Here is a 25290-nt window from a genome sequence, read left to right on the forward strand (position 1 = left end):
GGCCATGAGCCCTTTGGGTCTTGCCCTTTGGCTAGCCCCTCTGGCCCCGCCCAGGCTTTTAATACCTGCAGGAAGAGGAAGACAGACTTAGCCTATATATTACTCAGCTGCTGTTCGCTTGCTTCCAGCAAGCTGGCAAGATCTTCTTCACTCCCCCCCACCACATATTGTTTTTCAAGGGCACTGTTTGGGCATTCCCTGTCTGAAAATGCATGGGCAGAGTCACTGGTACATTTCACCAAAACTGCATAGTGTCTAAGCACCCCTTTAGAAGCAAACACACTGAACTGTTGGAGGGACTACTGTATTCTGGATAATCTCATGTGAATGCAATGATAGGAGTTGTGTTCTGTCTCTCACATGTAAAGCATGATAAGGTAAATTCATGTTTTCTTTTGTTAGTATTAAACACTGATTTACCATGCCATCCTAGGAAGAGTTACACGTTTCTAAGCCAATTGAAGTCAATGGACTTAGAAGAGTATAACTCTGCTTAGGATAGCACTGCTGGTATAATACTTCGTGATCTCTTAGGTATGAAGAGCAGCTAACCATACCGGTTCTACTTGTGTTTTCTTCTCCATCTCTCAGTAGCCTCCCCTCTCCTTTCATCTTCAAAACTAACCATAGTTCAGTGGTAAGTCTACTTTGGCATTCTCCCTAAACGAGTTTGCAATCTGTGCTTGGGGTACAAATGAATGCTAAACCATGGTTAGCTCCAAAACTAAAGGAAGGAGGGATCCATGGATGAGGAGATAGGAGGGAGAAGTGCATAAGCCCATTTTTAATTTACTAACCAGACAGCGTTATTTCAGTAACCAGTCAAATATTTCAGGAAATTTTCAAAAAATCTAGCTTTTTCACTGCTGTTTTCTGAAGTTTCATTTGCACTTGAATTCATATGTTTAGGAGACCTCTTATAAAACATAAAGGATCTGATATAGGCTGTGATTTCTGTATCTCTGCTTAATGGATCAAAGAGATGACCAGTACCTTGTAACCATTGTCTTTTTTGTCGAAGGCTTTCACGGTCAGAGTTCATTGGTTCTTGTAGGTTATCCGGGCTGTGTAACCGTGGTCTTGGAATTTTCTTTCCTGACGTTTCGCCAGCAACTGTGGCAGGCATCTTCAGAGGAGTAACACTGAAGAGACACTGTCCTTCAGTGTTACTACTCTGAAGATGCCTGCCACAGTTGCTGGCGAAACGTCAGGAAAGAAAATTCCAAGACCACGGTTACACAGCCCGGATAACCTACAAGAACCAATTGTCTTTTTTCCTTGGGTAACTTATTATGAGCAACTTTATCTCAAAATCTTTTAATAGACTTAAGTTTCTCATGAAACAGAAAGCCATTTTACACTTCACAAGACAATACTTACCCTCATCGTATATATGGTATATAGGGTCACCGTGAAGAGAGAAAAGTTGACCAGTTGACTTGAATGAAATTGCATTTGTTTGCTCTCAGTATCGTGTGAGGTTATTGATGGGCTTGTTTGGAATGCACACAGACCAAGAGTGAATATCCCTATAAATAGTGGAGATAAGAGTTTGAATTGGAGGACAAGGGCTATCGTGGAAACAAACTCACTATTCAGATGGTTGATGCATAAATTTCAGGCTCTAACTATCAAGAGGACCTTCAGAGTGCATGTAGTAATTGACTCATGAATCTGCCAAATGAATCTTTTTTGTTGTTGGGGAGTGGCTCTTGAAATGAAGGGGGCTTTAGAAATATACATTTTTTTTTCACATTTGTGCCCAGAAAACCAAACAGCCTTAATGATTTGTTGGAAAGAAATACCCACAGTAGTACCCACTGTCTAGGTTCCCCTGTGTTTGCTGATGGACTCTGTAAAGAGGCCAGAGCGATTGGGCTGGATCTAATGCTTCTGTGAGTGGAATAAGTTCACAGAAGGTATTTTTACCTCCTCCCCATGAACACATGAAGCTGCCTTATACTGAATCAGACCCTTGGTCCATCAGAGTCAGTATTGTCTACTCAGACTGGCAGTGGCTCTCCAGGGTCTCAGGCAGGGGTCTTTCACATCACCTACCTGTCTAGTCCCTTTAATTGGAGATGCCAGGGATTTAACCTGGGACCTTCTGCATGCCAAGCAGAAGCTCTACCACTGAGCCACAGCCCCTTCCCTTTGTTGAGGAACCCTCTAGAACTATATATGAAGCATCAGACAATGGGGCACTACAGTAAGAAGAGGGAATTAACTAAAGCTGTTGTCCTTCAGTCTTATACAAGTGGAACTCAAGTATCACAACATGGCGTATGTCTCTGGGGGATTTCTGCTTGCTTGTATGTGATGATCCTTGTATCTGATGAGACATATTGGCCTAGAGGGGATCTCCAACTTTCAACAGTGGCATTTCAAAGATGTGCAGGGCTACTGTGGGAAAGAGGAGGTGGTAACAGTGGTGTCACAAACTTGCTCTGTTTGTGAAAACCTTGGGTCCAAAATTTGGGCTTCAGTTCAGAGGGTTACAAGCTCCCCATATGAGATAACTCCTGTGTAATCAAACAGACTACTCCCAAATATTGAATAAACAGGAGTCTCTTCCAGTGCAGCATGAGCAGCTGCAACATGGAAGGAGAGGTGTGAAAGGCAGAAAAATACTTGTACATGCATAAAAGTAGTCTTGGGATCATGGCATTAGCTTTGTTAACTGTGTCCTAATCTTAGAAAAACACTCATGTCAAAGAGAAGATTAATGGAAAGTACAATGGCATGGCAAACAAGTGCTGGCATTTATTGGTTGCATTTAGGCACGCAGACGGATTGAAGAAATTTAGAGTCCATGGAAATTTCCATTGAACTTGTGATCTGTACCATCTGTATTCGTGCTTTTCTGATCTTCAGGCAGTGGGGTCATAGATAGCCCAACAAAACTATTAATTGTATATTGTACACTCTGCAGTAAATCAAAAAGCATGCAGTAAGATTAGTCAGAAGTCTTTGCATGTTGCGCTAAATCCAGATGCATTTCAGTTTGAAACAAAGTGTATGGGACTATTGCTCTTTAGGACCCTTAATTCTTTTTGGGTGGAGATATTTCCTTACTGTTGGATATGCTGGGGTGAACCCCTTCTGCCTGACTTTGTAGTACTGTGTTGGCTTATCCTTTTTTGATGCTATTCAAGCACGTAATCTCCACTTGTATTTAGAAGTCATACAGTCCTACGTGGCTCTTCTGACTGTGAAGTTTGGTCCTTAATCATGGTAGCTGGATTCTGAAGTTGACCTAGGGTCTAGGAGGCCCTGGGTCAAATGGCCACTCTGTCCTGGAAACTTACTGGGTCACCTTGGGCCAGTCTCCTGCTCTCGGCCTAACCGACCTCAAGGGTAGTTTGTTAAGATAAAACAGAAAAGGGGAAACCAATTTACAAGCCACTTTGGAAGAAGATGAAGAGTTGGTTTTAATATGCCAACTTTCTCTACCACTTAAGGAAGAATCAAACTGGCTTACAATCATCTTTCCTTTCCCTTCCCACAACAGTCACCCTGTGAGTTAGGTGGGGCCGAAACAGCTGTGACTAGTCCAAGGTCATCCAGCTGGCTTCATGTGTAGGAATGGGGAAACCAACCCGGTTCACCAGATTAGAGTCCGCCGCTCATGTGGAAGAGCGGGGAATCAAACCTGGTTCTCCAGATCAGTCCACCGCTCCAAACCACCGTTCTCAACCACTATACCACACTGGCTCCTTTTAGGTCCCATTGGGGAAAAAATGGAGTATAAATATAAATAAAATAAGAAAGAGGATAGAGACCATCCTGCTGGTATCTGGGCTTTATATAAACAACAACAAAAAAAACACTTTAACATTTGTTGTATTTGTTGTAATTGTTAACACGTCGACCCCTTTCCAAGAAAGGCCTTGGTCATGCCTACTGGAATTTTGCCTTCTTTTCCCCCTTGGAGAAGCAGATGTCCATGCAATATCAAAAAAAGTTTATCTTGTATGTAGGGCTCTTCAGGAACACAAGACCATAGCCCCCTTAAGTGAACAGAATCTAATGCCTGCAAGATTTGTGTGTGTGTGTGTGTGTGTGTGTTTTATTAAAAGACTTATAGTTAAAATATATGTCCATCTACTAGAAAACAATTCCAGTTTCTGTTCCAGGGTTTTATAACAGAAAACCAGTACAGTATTTGCAAATTTAAATATCTTGCTAAAGACATCCTGATTTGGAATGTATGGGACTTACTCTTGAGTAAGGGTGAGCAGAACAGAGGCCTTATATCTTTATGGGAATAATTGTAAAATATTGTTTGAACAGCTGAACTCACTTTAACACATTGAAACAGTTATGGAAACTTGTTTTTTTGAGATTGCAAAAAAAAAAAAAATACACCAGACTACAAAGATTAGGACCATATGTTAATTTTATACTAATGCAAAGTAAACACTTTCCCCTGAACAGCTACTGATAACTTCCTTGGACGCAGGATACCTCCCTTTCTTTCTCTCCCCCACTCCCCAATTTCTTGCTGTTTGGCAGTCCCTGCTCCATTGCAAAGCGATATAACTCATAAGCTTTGACCTGTCCTTGTCACGCTGGTTCTTTAGCTGATTAGCTGGTCTTAACGTTGCAGACTCAACAAGCTTTTCAACCAGTAACACGAACTGTCTCCATGGCTTTTCGGCAAAAGACAAATTTTTCTTAAGAGATTTATTGACCGTGCAAAAACACTCAGTTTTAGAGGCTAGATTTTGCATATTCCATGATGATTACTGAACCGGCAGTGGTTTTTTTCCCCCCCTTGAGCTGCTGCATTCATCAGCTGGCCATTTTCTGTGGGTTTAGTTCTGTTTTTATGTTATTCCTTCTGTTATGCCATATTTACATTTCATCCAGAAAAGAAGAAAGGTGACTGATAGTGATGCAGAGATTGTGCCCATGTCAAGTGCTACCTTTCACCTATTTGAAATGCTAAAAGTTTGATGTTGGGTGTAGTTGGAAAATGAAAAAAAAACCATTGTCTCTATTGGAGCTCATAACATGTGTTTCTTTGAACTGTATGTTCTCTGTGTGCAGTTTTGTGACTGGGATATGTTGCACTGGAGGAAAGAGTCGGTTGCTTGCTGGCAGGCAAGCTATTTGGGTCCATCTTTGCTAGTTCTGCCATGTGGATCTTAGTCGGAAACATTTCCCTGTGTAGTCAGAACCCCTTTTCAGTCCTGTCCCTTCAAAGCAAAACCCAGTGATGGGTACAATAAATTGGTAACCCAAACATGTTGTCAGTGTGATTTTGAATCCACCTCTTACTTGTCTAGAACGGATTTTTAACATTCTGTGGTTGAATGGCTAAAATCCCTTCTGCCTCGCCTAAGAAGCAGACCTGTAAAGTATCTTCCATACTGTTGGTGCTACAAAATCATGGAACAATAATAATATTAAAGGGGGTGGGATGGGGTGCCTTGCACCAGTCCTTACACATTACATACAGTCTAACATATGGCTATGTGTCCCCTTCCCAAGAGTTACTTAGTACTCCACTGTGGGACAGAAAGGTGCTTTTAAAATCAGTTTTCTGGTTCAAATAGCTACCTTAGAGACTGCTTCTCCCTATGAGAGCCTCCGTACTGCTTTTGTTCAAGCTCTGTTTTGAGTGCCTTTGCTATGCCAGGTGAGAAGATTGTCCGCCAAGTGTCAGGGCTTTTCTTGCCATTGCCCCTAAACTCTGGAATGCCCTTTTCTTGTGAGGCTTTGAGCTGTTCTTCTCTCTCTGCAATGTAAAATTTCTTTATTTCAAAAGAAGAAGAGTTGGTTTTTATGCCCCAATTTTCTCTACCTTTAAGGAGTCTCAAACCAGTTTAAAATTGCCTTCCTTTCCTCTCCCCACAACAGTCACTTTGTGAGGTAGGTGAGGCTGAGAGAGTTCTGAGAGAGCTGTGAGTTGCCCAAGGTCACCCAGCAGACTTCATGTGGAGGAGTGGGGAAACCAACCCAGTTCATTAGATTAGAGTCCACTGCTCATGTGAAGAAGCAGAGAATCAAACCAGATTCTCCAGATTAGAGTCTACCACTCTTAACCACTATACCACTCTGGCTCTCAGCTGCTGGCTGTTTGTTTTCCCCTTTATGGTGGTATTAATTTCCTCATGGACCTCTCTGTTATTTTAATGGCACTTCTCAAACTGCTTTTCTTCCCAATTTTTGTAAGCTACCTTTGGAAAGGTACGATGCAAATAACTTTGAAGAGATCCTGCCAAAGCCAACAATGCAAACTACGTTTCGATAGGTTTGATGTGGTACAGGAGAGCTGACACACATCACCGGGTGTACAATTTCTCAATGCGTGCAGGGGAGAATTCATGAAGACATTCTGCATGTAGCTTTGGTTCGATAGATTGAACTTTTAAATCAGGTTTCAAACTGTATTTAACTTTCAGGGTTGACAAATAATGGTAATTTCTATATTGCTATTGGGCTGGGCTTGTCCAATTTTCATTTTTGTTTTCTTTTTCCAACCTGGGACAGAAGGTGGCCAAGATTCTTCATCCACATCCCAGTTTAGATCTGGCAAAGGTTTGCTTCGAAACTGTGAAAGGGGCAAAACCAACTTTGTGCCAATGCATTTTTTTCTAGACAAAACTTCAATGGTTATGTGAAGAAGCGAGGGAGAGGGAGGCCAAGGAGAAGAAGCTGCGGCGTAATCTGCAGCAGTGCCGAGAACAGCTGAAGCACCTGACCTTGAGTAGAGAGTCGGAGCGTCACGCTCTCCTGGATCAACTGGAAAAGCAGGAACAACTCCTGGACGAAGTGCATCACGCAAAACGGGGTAAGCCAACCTAGTCCATTTTTGTCAGTACCAAAATTGTTTTCATCTCCTAAGTGTGATCTGATTTATTTTAAGGCAATAAGGATCCCAGTCTGGGTTTCCACAGAAAGCCAGTTCTTTCCTTCTCCAGAATATGTAGTTCAGTATACTTCAGCTCGTATCTGATGAAGGGAGTGTTGACTCTCGGAAGCTTATACCCCCAAAATCTTGTTTGTCTCTAAGGTGCTACTGGACTCAAATCTGGCTGTTTAACATCCTTGGTGTCATTATGCTGAGGACTCCTCCTCCTGCCCCTCTGGTAGCTAATGATAATGGAGTGGAGATGGGGAAATGAACAGTATAGTGTGAAGGATGCAAGGCAAGTTGAAATACGTGCTATGGAGAAGAAGAATGGAATTTGACAAAGGCGTGCCATTTTCGGCATCAGCCCTATGTTTCTTAAGACCTATGCTTCAGCCTATGGTAGAGCTTTGGTTTGGTGCATTTGGAATACCGTAATCAGTCCTGGACACCCCGTCTCAAAAAAGATACCATAGACTTGTAAAAATGCAGAACAGAGCAATCAAAGGGTCAGAGCCTCTTGAGAAAATGGTTAAAGAGTTTACAAAAAAAAAAAAAGTAAGGCTGGAGGGACATGGAAGCGGTTTACAAAATTACATATAAAAAATTGATGGAGCTGACTCATTCTACCTCTCCCATAATACTAGAACTGGGTGCCACCATTACGCAATTGATAGTGATTTAGAACAAACAAAAGAAAATACTGTTTAATATAACTCAGGATTAACATGGCATTTCTTGCCACAAGATGTAGGCAAAGAGGCTAGCTTAAGTGGCTTTAAAAAGGGCATTAGACAAATTAATGACAGATGAGACAGTCGGCGTTCCTCAAATATGTGGGTCTGAGCATCTCGGGGGGGGGGCAGTGGAAAGTTGTGGGCTTCATGTCCTGTGTGTATGCTGAAGAGAAATAAAAGGGCCGCACCAGTAACAGGAGATTAAAAAATGAGGCCAAGGCCAATGATGTAAAATAGGTAAAAATATATTTTATTACTCAGATTAAAATGCCCTACGCGTTTCGCCAAAGAGGCTTATGCAGGGGAATCTGTTAGTCTTGCGTTGGTTTTTCAAAGAAGAGTATAAGTTCAAGTAGCCTTAAATTCTTCTTTGAAAAACTACTTCTGTATTTGTGCTGTCCAGTGGCATCTGATTGGCTGCTGTGGGAAACCAGAAGCTTGATAGATTAACCTTTTGGGCTGATCCTGCAGGGCTGCTCTTGTGCTTTCTCTTAGCAAGCTTGTGCTAGCAACAAAATTTAATAGACTTTGCTGACAGCTGTGTTTTGGTACCTTAAAAGACCCGAACAATTCAGGGATTTCTAAAATATGTAAAAGGAAGAGTAGCTGGTCTTGCAATATTTGTGATCTGGAGTGAAGCAGAAATTAGTAAGCAGTAGAAAATTATATTTTAAGAAGTGTGCTCTGTTCTGTGAGCAGAAGACAGAGCCTGTAATTTCTCTTTATTTTAATAAGTACACTTGTTTTATTGAATAAAATAGGAGTTGTTTATCTCAGTGCTGACCCAGAAGTCATGTAGAACATGGGAAAAAACCCAAAATGATACATATCAGGTGGCTGCCTGAAATCTTTTTTATGACATCTAATAATGTCTAATTATGAGATTTTGTCTGTAAATGATAGCTGTTCCCCTAAGCGAGTTAAAATTCACAAGCATTCTGCTAATTAAAGTGAGTTGTGAACGGGGTGCTATGCATAGGTTAAAAGAGAGAGAGAGACCCCAAATTCATTTTAAACTACCATTTTGTGTTTGGAAAAGTGGGCATTTAGCATAGAGGACTTTTAGAACTGAAAGAAAACTAAAAATATCTCATTATCTAAATGCCTGATTATGCAGCACAATGTATTGTTAACACCTTTTCCAGTGTGCGTTTTGTTTTGAGGCTTTAAAAATATCGTTATGGCTTCCTGTATTCTCAGCATTGTGCCTTCTATCTTACTACAGAAAGATCCCCAAGGGATCTTGTTACTGTTCTCATTCCTAACTGTATTTCATAGTTATTTCTGTTTCACCACTTTCCCTTTATATTTCTTCCATTGTTATATGTTTTACCAGCATCCAGTTAAAGTTAAGTTTTTGATGGCTCCTTCGCCTATTACATGTTTTGCTGGTGGGGGTAGGCCATGGCTCAATGGTGGAGCATCTGCTTTTCATATAGTAGGTCCCAGATTCAATTTAACAAATCTGGTAGTAGGTAACATGGAAGACTGAGAACCCTGGAGAGCCACTTCCAGTCGGAGTAGACAGTGGTGACCTTGAAAGACCAAAGTTCTGATTTGCTGTAAGGTAGTCGAAAACGTTTGAAGGATCCAACTGAAAATGTATAACTAAATCATGTCTTTTTAAAACATGTGCATCTGACATGTATCAGACAAGTATATAAAGAATACAGACTGGTAGAAGAACAAAATATGACCAAATGTTTTTCTACCCTTACAAAAAGGTCATCATGTAGTTTGTTCTCTTCCCCCGTTCCATGATGTTTCTCAGTGAAGTAGAACGTGCTTGGGTTCTTGCAAGTTGGAACTGATCAGAAAATGGAAATTTGCCACTGCCTGGGACTGGTGAGGCTTTTTACCCATTTGAATGGCATACCTGGTTTGCCAAAGAATGTACTGTCAACGGGGTGTATTGCTCAGCTGATTGCAGTAAGCATGCATATGACACACACAAAAAATGGCTGTGTCGTGTATGACTTCACTCATCTCTCTGTGGCTCAGTTTGTAGAGCATCTGCTTGGCATGCAAAAGGTCCCAGGTTCAATAGCTGGCATCTCCAGTTAAAGGGACCAGGCAAGTAGGTGATATGAAAGACCTCTGCCTGAGACCCTGGAGAGCCGCTGCTGGTCTGAGTAGACAATACTGACTTTGATGGACCAAGGGTCTGATTCAGTAGAAGGCAGCTTCGTGTGTTCATAAAGTCTGACAAAATGTATCACATGATGTGATGTCACAATAGTCCATGCTTCCCCCAACCACTAGTGAATATAGCAGGTGCTGACTGGTGATTGTTTACATTGTTAAGAATGTATTAAGAATGTTGTTAAGAGTGATTTGCAGCAATGGAAAACAGCTTCTAATTCTGAAAACTTTCAGGTGATTGTTTACTGAACATTAGCTCATTCAATGCAAAATGCCTATTTTCTTTTTTTAAAGTATAACCGTTAGGGTGCTGCAGGAATATTTATTCTCACATAACAGCAGAGAAGTTCTAGTGCTTATCTGTTCTGGAAAAGCTGCTAGAGAGAGGAATGTTTAATCAGCTAAGTAGAAAAGCAATTAGGTGCCTAATTCAAGAACAAAAAAATAATTTTGGGAAACAAATAGGCACGGCTGCTATCAGCGTAAACTTTTTGAACGGTTGTGGTTAATTTTGCAGTTATGCATATCAGTGTAATATCAAAAATTACTGGAGAAATAAAATCCACCAAGGAAGAGATGGGGCCAAGAACAATGAGGAAATTGTCTGCTAGCGTTTTTAGATGTTCTAAAGTTGCTCCTCTCCCTTCCCAGTCACCTAAATGTATCATTTGACTGCCTCATTTTCACAATGCTCCGTGGTGGTAATTTTCCCCCCTGTTGCTCAAACAGCATTTTGCTGCAAGAAATAAATGATAATCCAATTTCTTACCAGCAGTCACACACCTTTTAAATCTTTTTGAGAGCCAATCATCATTGCTTTCTTTAAGCTGGGGACTTTTTTTGAGAGAGAGAAAGAGAACAGTGGTTTTTTTGGGAGGGACCTTGCTTCTCATTTATTTATTTGTATCTTGCCCTTCCTCCAAGGAGCTCAGGTACATAGCACCCCCTCTTCCTACATTTTATCCTTACAACAATCCTTTGAGATAGGTTGGGCTAAGAGACAGCCCAGTGATTGAGATAGGCTGGGCTAAGAGATTGGCCCAGTGGCACCCAACAAGATTCAGTGGGGGTTTGAAGGATAAGAAGGATAAAGAGGGAGGACATTGAGACTGATGAGGGGTGGGGTCAGGGAGTCTTCCAGGTCCAGCTGGGTTCCTGAAATCATCATCAAGGAAGAAGAAGAGTTGGTTTTTATATGCCGACTTTCTTTACCACTTAAGGAAGAATCAAACCAGCTTACAATCACCTTCCCTTCCCCTCCCCACAACAGACACCTTGTAAGGTAGGTGGGGCTGAGTGTGACTAGCCCAAGGTCACCCAGCTGGCTTCATGTGTAGGAGTGGGGAAACAAATCCAGTTCACCAGATTTGCCTCCGCCGCTCATGTGGAGGAGTGGGGAATCAAACCCGGTTCACCAGATCAGAGTCCACTGCTCCAAACCACCGCTCTTAACCACTGCGCCATTCTGGCTCTCCTGACAGGGCTCAAATTCCAGGGGGAAAAGTAACTTCCCAAAAGTCTATTGCTTTCCGTGAGCGTATTTTAAAATCAATTTGGGGAAACTTGTGCGTATAGAGACCTAAGCGTCCCATATTTATCAAGGAAAAGCATAAAGGTTCAGATATATGCACGTACACTTTTTGGCCTGTTAACTGTGACAGCTCCTACAAATAAGGCCCATTACAGTGTAATATTATGAATATTTAGGTCTAATTTTGTATACAGGGACTGCTGCTGTTTTCCTTCAATTAAAAAAAAGATTGCCTCTGTCCAGAATTGCAGTGCTTAGCTTCTGTTAATGTATGCAGCTGTCTCATTTAAATTTCATAATTACAGAGTGGCCAAAGCATTAGGTGTACTTTGTTTCTTTCCAGCAAAACTGGGTAGTGATTTTTCTCATGCTTTTTGTTCTCAGCATTTCTGAACTACATTAAGGAGGGGCCATATGCTGTCTAATGTATGGATCTTCCAAGCATGCTGTTACAATCTTTACATCTTCCCTAGCTGGACTGAACATCCTTGAAGTGAAATTGTCAATTAGCACTGTACTAAATTAAAAATGCAAAACACAAGATTAAAAGGAAGTAAATCTCCCAAATTGAGCAAATTTTAAAAGCAGTTCTAAAAAGGGAAGATCAATGGACTGAAATGAAAATAGTAAATATTCGCTTGATAATAGCGATGAAAAGTACCTCCCCACCAATTGTAGTAATTCATTAATTGGATTATTGTAGATTCAAAAGGACTTTCAATATTCTGTGGTATAATTTCGGTCTATTTATCTTCGCTCTCATGAATTAAAGAATGACCTCATTTACTGATGGTTTGCATTTGGACTGCAAATACTTTTGCCTTGCCCGAGAGATGCCAGTGAAACTTTTGGATTCCAAACCAGAATTAAACCATTGTTTGGAAGAAGAAAGATCCTAGTTTGTAACTTGGACATAATGTATGGTTTGCCGCAGAAGTGGAAATAATTAAATTCTGAGCCATGAGCTGGGGGAAGAGGCAAGCCCATGAGTTTTCATACCCAAAAATGATTTGTCTTGAGTTGATCCTCTCACAAATGGTCAAATTACTCATGCATGTCACTATCATACACACAGGATACTAATATGGACTGGTCTGTATTTCAGTATAGAAGAAGAGCTGATTTTTATATGCCAATTTTCTTTACCTTTTAAGGAGAATCAAACCAGCTTACAATCTCCTTCCCTTCCTCTCCCCACAACAGACACCTTGTGAGGTAGGTGAGGCTGAGAGAGTTCAAAGAGAACTGTGCCTAGCCCAAGGTCACCCAGCTGGCTTCATGTGTAGGAGTGGGGAAGCCAACCCGGTTCACCAGATTAGAGTCTGCCACTCATGTGGAGAAGTGGGGAGTCAAACCCGGTTCCCCAGATTAGAATCCGCTTCTCTTAACCATTATACCACGCTTCATAGTGGCCCACTCCATTTCCCACTGAACCATTTTCCATCAGCATCCAATAGCTACAGCTGTCTGAAAGCTTTGTGTACCAATAGGTTGTTAATCTTCAGGGAGTTGGGGTATTCATAAGCGTTCCATAAAACCTCCGCAGATGAGCCAGTGGATATGAAGACTCATTCCAGTCAACTGAAACCAAACCTTTTACACCCAAAAATTATGGCAGTGCCAAAAACTGCAGCCTGCGTTTACTTCAGTCTTTGTTTTTCCTTTGGGTAAGTTTGAGGTTAACAAAACCAGGACGTTCCCTCAAATCTGCATGTTCTGTACTTTAACATGCTTCATTTCTCTCTATATATCTGCACAGTGGGTAGCCGTGTTAGTCTGTCTGCAGTAGTAGAAAAGAGCAAGAGTCCAGTAGCACCTTAAAGACTAACAAAAATATTTTCTGGCAGGGTATGAGCTTTCGTGAGCCACAGCTCACTTCTTCAGATTAGAAAGCTCATACCCTGCCAGAAAATATTTTTGTTAGTCTTTAAGGTGCTACTGGACTCTTGCTCTTTTCTATATATCTGCAGTTAGTGCCATATTAGATTATTCAGTATTCTTATTCTAAAATGAGTGTAGTCAAAATGCAAAAAGCGTATTGATAGTTAGCAGTCAGAAATCAAGAGATCATCATATAATTTATTACCTCATGTCTTCTTTAGCCTAATATTATGAGGTGGGAGCCCCCCCCTCCTCCAAAAAAAGGCTAGGTTTCACAGCATTCCAACAAGTTATTGCAAATTACATGGATGTGAAAGAAAATAAGCCAGGTGCAGGTGCGTAAATTCACTGTGCTTCCCAAAAGGTGCACAGCCATGAAAGTTTAATGGATGGCACATGATTTTGCAGAATTCAGCTGTATAATAATTTCTCAGGTGATTCCTCTATTTAACACCTTTTGGCGTCACATTGTTCCTTTGGGTTTAGATGTGGACTTACGGAAGAGGGGAAAGTTACATACTCAAAATAATTCAGAGTGGTCTACAAGAAAAAGCTTTTTGAGCTTACTAATAAATAGCCGTAGCAGCGGCTTTTCGGGTTTCATAATTTTGATAATTGAAACAATAAAACTGCAAATGGTTGTACTGAATGCAGACTTTAGAATTGCCCTGAGAGTGGAGACCAAAGGGATAGGGAGAAAGAAAGTTTAAAATTAGAAAACCAGCAGTAAGCACGGCACTCCAGCAGACTTATTTCACTGAAAAGGCAATAAAAGCGAGGAATAAGATGCTAAGTCAGCTGGACATTTTTATGGAGGCACAGGAACGAAGGGTCCAATGACGGAGTAAAGATCAATTTAATAAAAGGGACAGGCGTGTGGAGCCAAGCAGTATTTATGTCCAGGCTAGCATTAGCCTAAGACAGTTTCCCCAACACTGACTAAAGAGGAGGGTTCTGATTTATGTCACAATCCCTAGCAGATTTTTTTTTTTTTTTTGAAAGCAAGCAAACAATCAAAAACTCACACTTGAAGGGAAGGAAAGAAAGGCCAATTTATAGAAGCTTTGTGTGCAAGCTGTTTCAGCCGCAGGATAAAGTATAGATTTCCAATTCAGTTTGTGTCAAACATCAACAGTAAACGTATACATATATGTGCAAAAGTGATGGCAAATAATGTCTTTTTAAGAACTGAGGTGTGATTCTTTGCCAGAATACATAACTATTTGGAATGCAAGCAATAGGAAAAGGCCACTTCGGGTAGCTTCTCTGAAACTATGAAAAGATTCTTTAATTCAGATCCTGGCAATCAAAAGATAATCTTATGAGTATGAAAGCCTATTAAACAGCATGTTAAAGGCTAACAGCTATTTGTTTGTTGACTGCAAGTTGGACTTCACTGTTTTAGGAAAACTTAATTTTGGAGTAGTAATGGAGCTAATTGAAGTGATTAGGGAGCAAGGAAGAATTAGAAAATTATGTACACCAAAATAGAAGTGAGAATCGGGTAAGAATTCCAAACCATTATTTGCTGCTATTCCCCTTGACTGAAAAAATGGCAGATTTTTTAAAAAAGGATAGTTGTGGTAAATTTCTTCCATAAAAAGACAAGAAAGGCAGCTATGTGGGAGACTACAAAAAAGAAAGAAAGAAAAGAAATAAAAAGAAATCTTCACCTCGCGAGTCTGAGAAGGATCATTGGTAAAGTCACCCCGAACCATGGCACCTCAGCCTTGTGCTTTTGTAGAACTGAAGCGCGAAGGAGGGGGGAAATATTGAGGCAGTGTTAACGCTCAACCAATCTAGGGTCAGAATTAAAAAAAACTCCTTGTGGCCTAACAGCCTGGCTAGTTGGGTATGTCAGTGAGCCCAGCTCAAGCCTCTTGTTATACAAGCCCAGTAATACTTCGCCTGTTCCCAATGAGAGGCACTGACGTGACCCAGTGGTCTGCCAGGAGTTGGGCACTTGAGTGCATAAGACCTTGAGCCTCTCCAACAGGGATGCTGTCACTTGCCCATTTTCCTCACCTTGCAGTAGCCAGTTATGGTCGGAGATCCAGTCATTCGGTGAGCTGTTCTGAGGTACCTGAATTAATTTGGGTGCATCTGTTCGCATTGCACTGCTTTTTCACAGTTGTCACCCCCTCGTCCACAACCATCTACAGTCGCTTCCTCCAACTGTGAAAAGGTACATTGTTATACAGGTTGAGTATCCCTTATCTGGACTGCTTGGGACCAGAAGTGGTCCGTATTTTGGATCTTTTCATATTTTGGAATTTTTGCATATAAATAATGAGATCTCATGGGGATGGGTCTCAAGTCTAAACACAAAATTCAATTATGTTTTATATATACTTTATACACATAGGCTGAATGTAATTTTAAACAATATTTTAAACAATTTTATGTACATTGAACCATCAATGGCAACCATCAATGCCTGTGAGGCATGCCAGCTTAAAAGGTCCAGTTTTCGGATCAGTCTGCATATCGGATAAGGGATACTCAACTTGTATGTGTTTGAGATGTTCGATTTGAGGCTTACTACTTAGATTCTCTGTCTGTTTTTTGAGTGGGAAAACGGTACTTTGTGTTAAGTATGAGAACATTTTATTCTGTTTTCCACGCTTTATTTCATTAGTTTGTACTTCTCGTAGACATAAAAATTGGGATCGTGATTGATCCTGTCAGTGGTGTGAAATGCTTCAGCACATAGTCGCGCAGTCACCATAAGTCGCTCAGCCTTATCTTGAAAATGGCAGCAGTGACTGCTATTAGCTGCAGCATTATATGCAATTAGCTGAAACAATTTAGACCTACTGCTTAACTGAATATTCATAAGAGCTTAGAATTCTGTTTTTATGTGACTGTATATTAAGCTCAATGAATGAAACTCTCACTCAGGTGAGCTTTAAGTTTAACATCAAACTGCTTTCAACGGCTTTAAACAGACACGAATGGCTGTAAATTTTATTTCCAGAGGGGCAACTATGTTAGTCTGTTGAAGCAAAATAAAAAATAGAAGTGAGTATCAGCTGATCTCTTTCAGATGTTAGGAAGGTGAATTTCTCGCCTTTCTCACCATTTATTTTATTTATTTTAAATGTATAGCCTGCCCTCATTTGGACTACTTATATACTACCGTAGGCTTTTGAATAGCTACTTAGTTCGCTCAGGAAAGAGTAGCAGAAACTTTTTCTCTTGGTTTAGAAAATATAAACAGCTAAATTATAAAGTGGAGCTGATGGTAACTTTAACTTTCATGCAAGTCCAGAACACACACATGACATGTTGCGCACATGGGGGAACTTGAGATCCCCTTTAAGAGAAATCAAAGACAGAAGGGATGGGCAAGGGTTGGGAGAGGGAAGGGGCTGAGAGCAAAAGGTAATCATGATCTTAAGTTTGGCTTCCAAAAGATGTTGATTTATTGTGGTTAGCGCCAAAGTAGCAAAATGGATGTGATCTGCAAAACTTGACAAAGAGTTGCTTGGAATTGGAGTGGACAGATATCCTGCAGATCCTTTGCTGAGCAATGAAAACAAAATTGCAAAAAGTGCTTTGCATTGAATATAGAAAAATAAACTGGAACAATTCCGCACTGGCTTCTGTGGCGAAGGCTCTTATTTCATGGCATCTATTACAAATATAATTAGATTGTGTTATACTCGTTAACCTTGTAAAATGAACTTGGATAGCAATAAACTCAACACCTCAAGGTGACAAAGTGTGATTTATCTCAAGATTAGGAAATGTGGATGGTGTTTGAATTCCCCATATCACATCAGCTTATTTGCTCCTGTATGCAAATGTGAATTAATTATGCTGGATGAATGTTTCTTTCAAAATCAAGAAAATTTAATAGTCTGATTCCTACCGTACGATAAAATGAGCAACAATGAAAACAACATTTGTACTGATTATGTTTTAGATTTATAGTCCACTTTATCCCAAAGGCTTATGGTGGGTACATCCAGTGAAGTACAGAAGATGTGGTTCTCAGTCACTAGAGGTTTCACACTCTTTCAAGCATAGAGCAATAAAAGGCCTGAGATCTGATGCAAAGTAATAGAATATCTGGAGAGGCTGAATTTGCCGTATAATTCTCTGATTCTTTTTTTGTGTGGGTGTTTGCCCACGTGTGGATGCTGTAGATTGAACTGTGGAATTAGATGGGAGAGACTGGTGACTGCAGGAGAGGTTTGTAACAGGGGGAGCCCTCAATAGCAAGGCAGTATTTCTTAATGATTTTAAAAACATTAAAAAGCTTAGATCTCACTCTCCTCTGGGGAGGCTTAAGGGGAAGGGCTGTGACTCAGTGGTGGAGCATCTGCTTTGCATGCAGAAGGTCCCAGGTTTAATCCCCAACATCTCCTGTTGAAAGGATCCCACAATAAGTGATGTGAAAGACCTCTACCTGTGATAGTAGGTGATGTGAAAGACCTCTATTTCTGCATGGTGGTGTGGTTAACAGTGGCAGACTCAAATCTGGAGAACCGGGTTTGATTTCCCACTTCTCCACATGAAGCCTGCTGGGTGACTTTGGGCTGGTCGCAGTTCTCTTAGAACTCTCTCAGTCCCACCTGCCTCACAAGGTACTTGTTGCGGGGAGAGGAAAGGAATGTGATTGTAAGCTGCTTTGAGACTCCTTAAGTACAGAAAAGCAGGGTATAAAACCCAACTCTTCTACTTACCTGAGACCCTGGAGAGCTACTCCCAGTCTGAGTAGACAATACTGACTTTGATGGAGCAATTGTCTGATCCAGTATAAGGCAACTTCATATATTCATTTGTGTGTTCCTCTGCTTGTAGAAGGCACTCCTGCCCGCTGAAGCAGGGCAGAGACGGCGACACAATTTTGGGTGATTCCCCCTTCCCCGCACACACATACTGCATCATCCCATTTCACTTCTACACTGTTCCAGGGGTGTCCCCCAGCCCTCAGGAGTAGAATTTTGGGGAGCCTGATAGGGTGCAGCAGGAGGGGAGATGCTGACAAATTCCTTTCAGTGAAATAAGTTCACCAGACTTATTTGGTCACATTAATTTTGATAAGCCTGGCTGCTCACTCATAGCTGCGTTATGCATTTGTACATGTAACTGTAGGGCTCATGCACCTCCAGTTGTAGGTCACATGGTTTAGCTCTACCATCTCAAATAGATAGTTCTCGGGCAGCAGGTATTGGGGGAGACTTTTCTTGACTTGGGAGAGCTGCTGCCAGTCATAGCAGGCAATATTGAACTAGATGAACCAGGGGTCTGGTTTGGTGCCTTCATAAATTCAGTTTTAAAAAGCTTCCGTGGAACCACGTGATATGTTGCCTCAGGTGATTAGATGTTGACAAACCAAAGTGAAACAGTAGCTTAAAAAAACTGATTCAGGGGAGGTAGACAGACAATTAGACTATTGGGGGTTGTCTTCAGGTCTGTAGCCAAAGGGGAGGGTCTATCCCCCTGAGGATGTTTCAGGTTTCTTTGGCAGTCTTCAAGGAGAGGCTGGACGAACACTTGTCGGGGATGCTCTACGCTTGATCCTGCATTGAGCAGGGGGTTGGACTAGATGGCCTGTATGGCCCCTTCCAACTCTACGATTCTATGAGGTCCCCTGAATCTTTTTTTTAAAAAAATGGTCATTGTAGCAGGAAAAGTGTGGATGTGGTATTCTGCTCAGATGCTTAAGAATAAGGTAATCTGAATCTACTTTCCTATTCTTTGGGCAGTGCCTATGAGTGTCTGTTCTGCATCGAGGGCCCCCTCAGCACAAGTTTCTGCCAATGAGCCTGGTTCTTTTCCTGGTCCAGACATAACCAATCACAGTTTCATATTTTCAATGAATAACATTTCCTCTTCACTCTGAGTAGAGACCTTTTTAATTTATTTATTTCATCTATACCCAGTATGCTCCTCAATGCTTATGTCGTTCTTCTCTCCTCTCTTTTATCTTCACAACAACCCTGTGAGATGGGTCAGGCTGAGAGTGTAGCCCTGTTCACAAGTTACCGTGAATGCACGTACAATCTGTGTACACTGTACACTTGATAGTTATTCACCTGTCACAGTCAACACATGCACAGCTGTACATGGGCTACAAACCCCACATTTATCCAGGTACTGATCCCTGATTTCATTCATAAAATGAACGCATGATGGCTCTTTCTTACAAACAAATGTACACACATACAGGCAGGGCATATGTGCATTCATTGTAATGCGTGAACAGGGCTTGTGTGCCTGGCCCAAGGTCACCCAGCAAGCTTTCATGGAGAAGTGGAGATTCAAACTGGATCTCCCAGATCCTAGTCTGTCACTCTAACTGGATTTTTTTTTTGGGGGGGGGGGGGACGCCGACTCTACTGAGTCATCCTCCCATTTGATAGGGTTAAATGCTTCTGGTGGTATTGTCCCAGGCAAGCAAAACTGGCAGCAAAGTGTGCTGCTTCAGAGAAACATTTTCTTAATGAGCACTTAGCCGGTATTCAAAGGAAATTAAACACTCAAGCACAGATGCATAAGGAACATCTTTGTAATTGGATAGGGTTGCACAAGTGCAAAGGAGAGAAAAGAACAAACTGGGAACGGGAAGTGGGGAAAGGGTGGGAGAAAGACAGTGAGTGACCACAATTTCCTATGCATGCATCTTATGGAAGTGGCAGTCTATTGGGATGGAAACCTAGAGCAAAGAAGTACCAGGAGATTCAGGCTGTAGTTCATCATGAAGATAAGAAAAGCAAGAAGAAATACTGCTGAAGAGTTTGTCAGATTCTTTCATAGCAGCACAGCTTGCTTACCTGATAGTTATTAAAATATCACATGATCAGCCATTGCAGTGAGTGGCAACTTCCTCTGCGGCTGAATATGCCAGATAATGAAAAGTAGACATGTGTAGTAAGAGGTTCCTACATACCAAACAAGGGATTTTGAACTGAAAAGGATTGGTTTAATAATCTTAACTATGAATCCATGCTATAGAAGCCTCAGTTGTTCTGCTCAACTCTATCTTTGGGTAGCGGTGACTCTTTCAAACGATTTACATATAATGTAAAATGGGACAAAACGTTAGCCACATTTGATAGAACAAGCCTTACTTTTAAATGGACGTTTAATTTTTTTTGTCTGTTACCAGCCCTCAAAAGAAATGGATTTTTTAGTTAGGGGCTCTGTTCTGTAGAAGTATCAGAGGATATTTTCTTCCGTACTCCACTCTTGCCACTGTCGCCATATATTTAAATAATTCATTATATATTTTTGGCATATTTTCTGGCAAAATACTTAACATACTTTTTGAATCTAGGACAGATTTGATTTTCAATATTCTTTTGCATTTACCTCATTCATGCCTCGCCTGTATTCCCAATGGGGATACAAAGCAGCTTGTGTCGTTCTCTTGGGGAGGGGCCGTGGCTCAGTGGTAGAGCCTCTGCTTGGCATGCAGAAGGTCCCAGGTTCAATCCCCGGCATCTCCAGTTAAAGGGACCAGGCAAGTAGGTGATGTGAAAGACCTCTGCCTGAGACCTTGGAGAGCTGCTGCTGGTCTGAGTAGACAATACTGACTTTGATGGACCCCGAGGGTCTGATTCAGTATAACGCAGCTTCGTGTGTGTGTGTGTGTACCTCAATTCCTGAGCATCAGGTGAGCTGACCAGACATTCCAAAATGGAGGTTCTTTTAAACCATCGTTCTGAAAACCTGGCCATTCTTTTCAGACTTATCCCATGACTCTGCATTTTCATAGATAACTAGGGATACAACTGTCTAGATACCAGGGGGCAGGAAGGGTTTTTTGTTTGTGTCAGGATGCTGTCTTCCTCTCATGGATTTAGTTACAAAGCACAGGTTTATTATTTTTAAGAACCACTTTGTTGGAACAGTTGTCTAAGTCTCATTCAGATTCATCAAAAAATTGGTTTAAGAATACAAATGGAGGAATGTCGTCTTACCAGGGAGGGATGTTTGGGGAGTCCATATGCATTTGGTCTCCTGATATTAGAGTGCAAGGAGGTTTCTTTAATACTTGGCACACTAGCTCTGATACTGTGTTGGGTCTTTCTCTGTGTGAGCGTCTAACAAAGCTCCGGTTATGCCAGCTATGCCAAAAGACTGAGCTTTCCCCCTTTAACCACAACCCATGGCTTTCTCCAAAAAAGGTTTGAGTTGTGGGAAGTGTTCCCTGAAGTTTTTCTTGATTGATGGCCAGTTCTGTCTTCCAGAGAAAGTAATGGGACTGGCCATTCCAGTGATTTCTACGAAGAAGAAATCTGCAGTTGGGAAAACACTTGCCTACTACCCCATTTCCAGCTCTCCCAAGGTGGGTGGGTTGGGAGGAATTGTAATCCCCATCTTCACAGTTGGATTTGCCTGTTCAGACATACAAATGTCTTAAAAGCCTGCCTAGGTACAGCATTAAAGCACTCTGCAAGCACAGAAGGTAGCCATAAATGCACTACTTTTGCTACTTGGGAAGATTTCAGAAAGCCTGCTTATTTTAAGTGCCTGTTCAAGCCTTAATCCAATAAATGCTTTCAGATTCTGCCAATTTGTTTGTGAAGAACTCATAGGGATAACAGAAGAAAAACATTTTACTTCTGTTGTTTCAATTAAGGCCAAATTTTGTTCTATCTTAATAGAAAATAAAGTTTTCTGTCTTAATCATAAGGGGAATTGTCACTGTTTTTTTTTTTTAAATATATATATATATATATATATATATATATATATATATATAGAGAGAGAGAGAGAGAGAGAGAGAGAGAGAGAGAGAGAGAGAGAGAGAGAGAGAGAGAGAGAGAGAGAGACACACACACACACACACACACACAATCATACACAGGGTCCAATAAGGTTTTATATGCCAATTTTCTCTACCTTTTTAAGGAGTCTCTAACCGGCTTACAATCTCCTTCCCTTCCTCTCCCCACAACAGACATCTTGTCAGGTAGGTGAGGCTGAGAGAGCTTGAAGAGAACTATGACTAGCCCAAGCTCACCCAGCTGGCTTCATGCGTAGGAGTGGGGAAACCAACACGGTTCTCCAGATTAGAGCCCACTGCTCTTAACCACTACTCCACCCTGGTACTCCACGTCTGGGGAGCAGAGGTGGGGCTGGCCCAGGCGGCAAGGCTTCTGTTGTGATCTGGTCTGTTCATGTAATTTCAGGGGGGAAAATACGACATGAGATTGTTTGTACGGGATGGGATCTGAAAGCCGGTTATGCTTTTGTATCAGATCCAGAGAAATAATCCTTAGGCCCTACAGATATGAAGGCCTGGGAAAAAGCGTTTTTCCTCCCCCCCACCCGCCTTCACATTTATAGTTCAGATGGCATCCACTGGTATACTCAAATAACTTGAACAATCTATTCAAATCCCATTATAATATAAACTGTTTTCTACAGTGAGAGTCAGCCTATGTGGTATAATTGTTAGAGCCTCAGACTAGGTTCAAATCCCCACTCATCCATGGAGTTGACTGGATGATCTTGGGCCAGTCACACACTCTTAGCCTTACATGCCTCACAGGATGATTGTGAGGATAAAAGGGGAACCATGTATACTACCCTGTGCTTCTTGGGAGGAAGGTTAGAAGGAAAATGCATTAGATAACAAGACATCTGGCTTTATAAATCAAGTGATATATTTTCAGTGCAATTTTCATTTTCAGAATTCTTCAGGAGGAAACACTACTCCTTGCCCTTTTACTTGTGTTTGTAGGATCAATGCACATGTTTTGCTGTTGTAGATTTGGGCCTTTTCTAGAAGAAAAGTAGAGAAAGTAGGTGAAAAGATGTGCCTTAAATGAGCAGTTTTTCCAGACTTCCCAGAATTCATTCCTGAATGGTTTTGCAGTGTGGCAGGAGGTGTCCTGCTAAGGGATTATTTGCAGGACTTCACTTGGGAGTAATTTACACCCTTGACTGTGTTTGATTAACCTGGCTAATGGCCCAGGTCGCCCAGCTGCCACACCATACCTCTAGTCTTCCAGATTCTTTACAATATTGACAGGTCACGCTGGAAGTATGGGCAAAATTCCAAACTCAACCTATTTCAGACCTTCTCTCTATTATGAATGAATACAGCATTAATCAATATACCTAATTCTCAAAGTAGCCAGATCTGTGGATATTTAAATCCAGAGACCGGAGCTATGAAGAGAAAAGACAGATCTTTCTACAAACCTGAAAAATATGTCAGGTTTGCAGAAAACATTTACATTGGGTGGTTAAAACATTTACATTGGGGGTTTAAAAATGTTAGAAGTAGCTCCTATAGCTTTAAGAAATAAATGCCCTCTGTAACATTTTTGCTCTTTCTCTACATGACCCCTTTATATGTATAACCTCTGTTAAGGCACCTCTTAGTTCGACCCAAAGAACAGGATGGCTTAAGTTCTATATGGTAGATTGACAGAGTAGTCAGCACATGGGAGTGGCTCTGAAGTAAAAGGGGACCCTTTACTCTAAAATAAAAGTTATTTTTCTTAAACATGAATAGAGTTTATTTATAAGTATAACAGTAACAGTTTCTGTAAGACTAACAAGCATAATGGTTTCAGATAGGTACAATAGTATAATGGTTCCTTAAATAGACCTAGCCACACAAGCCTATTTTCTTCACTTGCCGCTTAGGTTCATACCTTTCCATACTGACTTATTTTCCATACACACACTTCTCAGCACTAACTCTCATAAAAAGCCTATCTCTTAACAAAACAGTCAACTCTACCCCCTAGGGTACAGCTACCATCCAGTCATAATATGCTTCACTCACCCATCCAGCCCCCTCTTTCAAGGGATGAGGCTATAGTGGCTTTCAGGGAAGAGAAAGAGCAAACAGGGAGGCCCCCCATATGGCTTTGCAGGTCTCCCACTTCTGATATTAGGTTAGTCATAGTCTATGAGGATTTAGTGAAATTCTGAGTTGTGAATGATTTATATGACAGTCTCCTCTGGCTGACTTCACAGCTCTTCACAGATGATCATCATTTAAATTCATAAAACAAACCAGATTATTTATTATAAAGGGAACAGTACGAACTTAAGAGTTTAAGGATTTCCTTTGTACAAAGTGTACACTTCATTCTGTATAGTTAAAATGTTACCATTGTGAACTTTTATTTCCCCCCCTCAAAATGACAGATGTATGCCAATACCTTATTTAGGCTTGTGAAATGCTTTAATCTTCCCAAGTTGCAAAAACCTTTGTTAAAATAATCACTGTTATTATATTATCATTTCTGAAGAAAGAAGTATGTGTTGCTTAATTTCATAGTGTTAACTTTAATCAAAGTGCTATTTTGGTTCATTGGGTGCTATTTTGTTCAAATTACTTTTCAAGTTCACAAAATGATTTCCTCTTTAGTGCTGTTTTCTTCGTGAAACAACTCTGTTTAATGCATCTTTGTGCTCAGTAGGGAATGCTGACATATTTACCAAGTAATTGTGTATTTCTTAAACTTGCCTTGAAATCTATATAATTTCAAAATTGATTTGAGAAGTTTGGATTTACTCTTGTCCCAGTATATACCTGATCTGTACATCTTACTGAGAGCATCTGTATATGAGGGATCAAGAAAGCCACAAGTTATGTTAATGAACTTGTTGATGAGCAAGCAGACTATCCTACATTGAAGAATAGGGGTTGGGTCCAAAATACCAGCAGAAGAGTGGACTGCAAAAAGAACCTTGACACAACACATAGTTAAACTGTGGAACTCCCTGCCTTAGGATGTGGTGATGGCTTCCAAGTTGAAAAGCTTTAAGAGTCTTTCACATTACCTACTCCTGGTCCTTTTAACTGGAGATGCCAGGGACTGAACCTGGGACCTTTTGCATGCAAAGCAGAGGCTCTTCCACTGAGCCACCGCCTCTCCCCGAGGGGTTGTGAATTGGCCCCTGAATTGGCTCTTTTCTCCTTTTGTTGCAGCAGTTGAAAAGGGACTCTGATTGTGGACCTATTGATCAAGTGTCTATGTATGTTGCTACTGCATATTTTAATCATAGATACTTGATATGTTGGAACGAGGAGACGGAGGTTTAAACCTTGGAGAAACAAATCTCTGTGTTTTTTTAAATTAAAAACTCACCTGAAAAGGGGGTAAGATAGCAGCCTGTATCCAGCCACACAAGCGTTAAAGATTTAAGGAAGCTTA

At 41.0% G+C, this 25290-nt stretch overlaps 1 protein-coding gene across 1 annotated transcript in view; it reads left to right on the top strand.

The window, feature by feature from the left end:
• CEP128 (centrosomal protein 128) overlaps positions 1-25290 on the top strand; it is a 195931-nt gene that overhangs the window by 79093 nt on the left and 91548 nt on the right. Inside the window, exon 18 of the mRNA XM_056851842.1 lies at positions 6607-6799. Coding sequence (XP_056707820.1) covers positions 6607-6799 — 193 coding nt within the window. The remainder of the gene's footprint in view (positions 1-6606; positions 6800-25290) is intronic.

Source organism: Euleptes europaea, chromosome 6 (assembly GCF_029931775.1).
Source record: "Euleptes europaea isolate rEulEur1 chromosome 6, rEulEur1.hap1, whole genome shotgun sequence".
NCBI lineage: Eukaryota > Metazoa > Chordata > Lepidosauria > Squamata > Sphaerodactylidae > Euleptes > Euleptes europaea.